The sequence below is a fragment of the Vicia villosa genome, unplaced genomic scaffold (genome assembly GCF_029867415.1).
Source record: "Vicia villosa cultivar HV-30 ecotype Madison, WI unplaced genomic scaffold, Vvil1.0 ctg.000756F_1_1, whole genome shotgun sequence".
Taxonomy (NCBI): Eukaryota; Viridiplantae; Streptophyta; class Magnoliopsida; order Fabales; family Fabaceae; genus Vicia; species Vicia villosa.
This window is the reverse complement of record NW_026705338.1, coordinates 345,103-350,036: the sequence shown is the minus strand read 5'-3', so window position 1 is coordinate 350,036 and position 4,934 is coordinate 345,103. Positions and strand designations below refer to the sequence as shown.

The window sequence follows — 4,934 nt, the reverse complement described above, 5'->3', positions numbered from 1 at the left end:
AAAAAAAACAATCCTGTTCCAGATGACAAAATTTTAGCATGTCGCAAACCTTGGTAGATTGTCAAACTGCACAATTTTACATAACCCTGAGAAATGAAAACTACTAAACAAACATGAAGTTATAATTTAAACCCAAGTAATTCCTAGATGCTACTGTCTACTAGCAAACAAACAAACTAGGTTAACCATATTCTGAAAGGACAAATAAAAATTATTAAGGTTATTCCACAACCACATATATTTGAGGAATTACACAGAAGACCACATGATAATAATGCTCACAGAACAGTCCCACAAGCTGGTGTTGCATGAAAAGCCGACTGTCTAGAAGGTCCTTCTTCGAGTAGTTTGCGAGACAGAGTCGAGGGGCCGGCGTCGCCAATAGTCTCTCCTAAACTCAGTTTTGACATGCCAACGAGTTCATCGACATTGATCGGGGCCTTGGAATGTACTGCGGTTGGCTTCACCACTTCATGTGTCTCGTTCTTAGGAGCGGGCTCAGGACTGTATCCAGACCAATAGGGAAGAGGAAATGGGAAGAATGGAGAATAATATGCTGGATATACTACCGGATATGATGATGGCAGTGGATTGCTATCAGGCTTTAATAATGGGATAGAGGCAGATTCTCCGTCATTTGAATTTGTGGAATCCATGGATTCGCATTCTTCATCGAGTGGGGGAGGAGCAGGCAAAGGGTTATTGCCTTCTGTTTCAGTCTGAAGCGGATTAGCTGACATGAAGTCTTGTGGTACCATTGAAGTGTCAGCTGCCTGCAAAATCAAATATGAAAATACAAGAAATCCAGAAAAATTAGAGGGTTCCAAAGGAAAAGTGAAGTTATATAATGTAAAGGAAACACATATTTGATGCATAAAGTATTTGCAAATAAGGGGACAAACATCATCTTGAACAATATCGAATAAGCTGGACCGTCTTTTCCTCCTAGACACATTGCTTTGCCTGATGAAATATTTCTGAGCATGACTGGCCACCTGAGTAGGTGTCCTTGATATAACATAGTTCCTAGCAATTCCACGCCAGTCACCTTTGCCAAGCTTCTGCAATCCAAGTAAAAACATTCTATGTTCCTCCTCAGTCCAGGGAGTGCCTGCAAAAAGATTAAAAATCAAACGCCCATTTTCCATAATCCCCATCGAAACTGACTGTAATATAAACTTAAAAAAAATGCATACTCAGCTAAATTGTACTGGTCCAAAACCTAGTTATATGAGGTAAGGCTATTAGGCATCAAAAAATGTTAACCTAATGAAAAAACATTTTTTTTCTTCTTTATTTTCAAAGAGCCTAGCAGTGAAACACTCACACACTCTAAGTGTAGATAAATGAGGAATTGCGGATTCAAACCCAAGTTCCAACATATCAAAACTCCCTGCAGTCTTTTACCATCTGAATTGTACTTGCAAGACTAGAAATAAAAAACATATTCTACTAATACTTGCAGATCATTAGGGGTGAAATCAAGTTAGCCAATTTCCGTATTAGGGCTCTGGCTAAAATGGGCCCCCCGCAAGTGGACGGTGGGATTGATCCCCAAAGAAAAAGTTAGGCAAGGTTTTCTAAAACACCTACCACAGCCTAACATTTAATCAATCAAAGGCTTTAATCAAAAAACATTTTAGTGCAAAAAGCCTAGTTTAGATAGCTGAGACAGTGAAATACATGCATAAATATAGAGCATCCCCCATAATTAGGATAAAACCTCAAAATTAAACAAACATCAACCTAACAGAAACTAAACAGTATAATCTTGAAGCACATGAGAAACATTATTTTTTAAGCACATGACTTAAGACTAATAAATACATAAATATCAATCCATTTCTTAGACCAACATTCAAAACATTAGACATTCAAAATTCATGAAACAAGCATATCTAATACAACAAACATTCCAATCATTCATACATAAAAGACAATCACTAATAAAGTTATTCCAACAGTGGCACCAACAAAAAAAATTAAAAATACAATTATTGGCACCAACCAAAAAAATTAAAAATACAAATATTAATCACAATTCTAAATACACACCAACCAATCCAAGCTAAGATCACAAAATTGAAGAACAAAAATACATGCAAGCAGAAAAAAAAAGGTTAAAGAAACAAACCCTTTTTCCTTTCACGGGAAGTCGAAGAAGAGCCAGGAACAAAATCCTCAGAGGCGTAACCGTCAGCAACGGCGGCGTGATCAGGCGTTTCACCGGGTGAATCGAGGTTATTTAACCCGGTATGAAGGGATCCAGACCCGGAACCAGTATAATGACTAAGATTACCCATACTAACACTCTTTCGGATCCCATCGGTTAATCGAACCCCGAAGAGCTTAACACCACGGTTGGGACACGTTCTTGAGTTGTGCCCATTGTGGCTGCAATGGGAACAGCGGCGTGTCATGGTTTTCTGAACCGGATCGAACGAGGGGAAGGTTTATCGGGTTTTGAGGATCCGAATTACAAGATCCGAGACATGAAATTGTGAGGTTTTAAGGTTGGGGATTAGTACCGAATAGGTTTTTGTTTTGTGTTTATTATGTTTTTGTTTGGTCTATGGGAGAGAAAAAGAGAAAGAGAAACAATGCAACACTATCCATTTATCTTGTCGTGGATAAAGAGAAGTGGGGATAAGATGCTTCGCGGGTGTTTTTTTATGATACGTGCTAGGTTTTTTCTGACCGTGGATTGGTTCGGTGCTTGATGACGTGGTGGAGGTTTTGTAGTGTTATTGGGTGGGTTTTGGAACTGAGTTATCATCAAGTTGATTAAATAATGTTTTCATATTTCATACACCGTCTTTAAAAAGTTTACGTAATGGCTGACTTACAATTATTTTCTTGTTTGATTTTAAATAGTGTGTAAATTTTAGTTCAATGAGTAAATCATATAAATATTTTTAAATTAGACATAAAAAATAGAGCTCAGCTAGATAGACAAATTCAGAATTTTGCATGAAGTCTCTAAATGATAATTTTATTTTATCTATTTGATAGGTTTGAAAATTGTGTATGATAGGGTTTTGTAGATTTCTAATGTGGTTTTGTAGAATAAATAAGTGAGTAAATGAAGACGAATATAGTGAATTATGATCATAATCATACTTTAGATTGCACATGTGATAACTTATATGCAATGGATGGTAATTGGGCCTGTTTTGTATTTGGCTTGGGGTCAGTCCTTAACAGTTGCATCAAAGATTTGTCATGGTGTGACATGGGGGGAGCCTTTTAAGAAATCGGGTCAGACTCTTTATGTCGAGATCCTAGTGTTGAGAGTGGAAGAGACTCGGGAAGCAAATGCATTAAATACTAGTCTTATCATTTAAATGTTTCACAAAATTTTCTTACATGAGGCCTTAGGTTCATAGGTTATGGTGTGACACTGTCCCCTAGGGTGTTTGAGGGCACCAAAGTGTTGTTACATTTCAGAGACGAGATTTGACTGTTTTTTTCATCTTTCCATTTTCTTTTATTCTTGACTCTTGAATATTCATCTCCATTATTCTCTTATATAAATATTATTTTCCCTTCCCAAACAATTTTTGTTCTTTCTTATAATTAAGACTTATTTACTTCTTGTAAACAATTTGCTTCTTCTTTGAGCTCCAGTGATCTTTGGTTTCGCCATCCCTCCGTTTATCAGGGTTATCCGTTTTTGGTTCACTATCTTTTTCAAGTTTCACTCGCTTTTCACCATTCATTCATTTCGCCTCTTTATTGAGATACCATTTCTAACCCCTTTTCTTACATTTTGCTGCTTAGTTTTCTTAACTTTGATAGGGAAAATCTAGAAAATATACACGCAAACATGATTAATGAGTCTGGTGGTGGAGATTCTTCATCAGCTGCAATATATGAAAATCCATATGCTCCAAATGTCGATCCTTTAGAGGTTAACCGACTCAACTCAAATCTTGTCAAATTTGGAGATAGTTCGAGTGCCGAAAGGGTTCTGTAGAGAGTGGCGGTGGACCCTCTAGCACCTATATTGAGGGAAGTACTAATGGATCCTCTGAAGAAGATGAAAAGATGAACTCCGATAATCTTGTTATGAGAGATATGGTTGTTTGTCTCGCTTCCTCTATCAAGAATTGAATGGTGCCACTACGACTCGAAACGAGCGACTTACTCGCTACTTTGTTAACAACTTTAGTGTGGCACATGGTCGGGACCCTAGTGATATAGAAACTAGGATCACCATAATTTTCGATGTCAATTTGTAATTTCTGGTCAGTATTATCTTTTTCATGACATTTGGGAAGACATACTGGAGCATGCAGGTTTGATGAAGCCAACAGACACTAGCCTATACGAATGAATGGATCCCAAACTCATGGGAATGATTTTCTTCCTTGGTAGTATGGATAATGTGGATGATGCTCACGTAGAAATGGGTATGTCCTCTGATTTTTTGGTTTCAAATGTTGATACTTGCAAGATAATTTATGGTTACTTCAATAGGTGTTCCATTACTATTTATGAATGCATAATTTCTCGTCTAAAATTTAGGTTTCCCTTCAGTGGGTTCGAGGAAAGGGTGTTAAGGCACTTAAATATTTCTCATTCCCAACTACATCTGGTAGCTTGGACCTTTATTAAAATCTTTCAATATTGGTGGGAATACTAGGAGAAAGAACCATCTCTGAATCTCTTTTTAACCTTTCCATTGTGTTTTGCACTTCAAAGTATCCTTGTCGTAGACATGGGTTGATCTTAGTGCTTCATGCATCTAAAATATTTGGTGTCTATATGGACAGTTAAAAGAACTCAATGGATCGCTTCCTTATGGTGATTCCCCTGACTCTAGAGGCCCTTTCTATGTTCTATAGGGTCCCTCATGGAGAACTTTTTTCAACTGGCCATTCTTCAACCAACCCTTCTTCTCTAAAACCGGCTAAATGTAATGATAGGATCCA

General features: G+C 37.4%; 1 protein-coding gene across 1 annotated transcript; it reads right to left on the bottom strand.

Annotated features, from left to right (window-relative positions):
• Positions 1 to 2,634, bottom strand: LOC131630969 (transcription factor KUA1-like). The gene is made up of 3 exons (XM_058901710.1): positions 2,135 to 2,634; positions 903 to 1,111; positions 1 to 773 (listed from the first exon to the last, which is right to left on the bottom strand). Exons 1-3 carry the CDS (start codon positions 2,418 to 2,420, stop codon positions 279 to 281), a joined length of 990 nt encoding a protein of 329 aa, XP_058757693.1. The 5' UTR covers positions 2,421 to 2,634; the 3' UTR covers positions 1 to 278.
• Between the last annotated feature and the right edge of the window lie 2,300 nt (positions 2,635 to 4,934).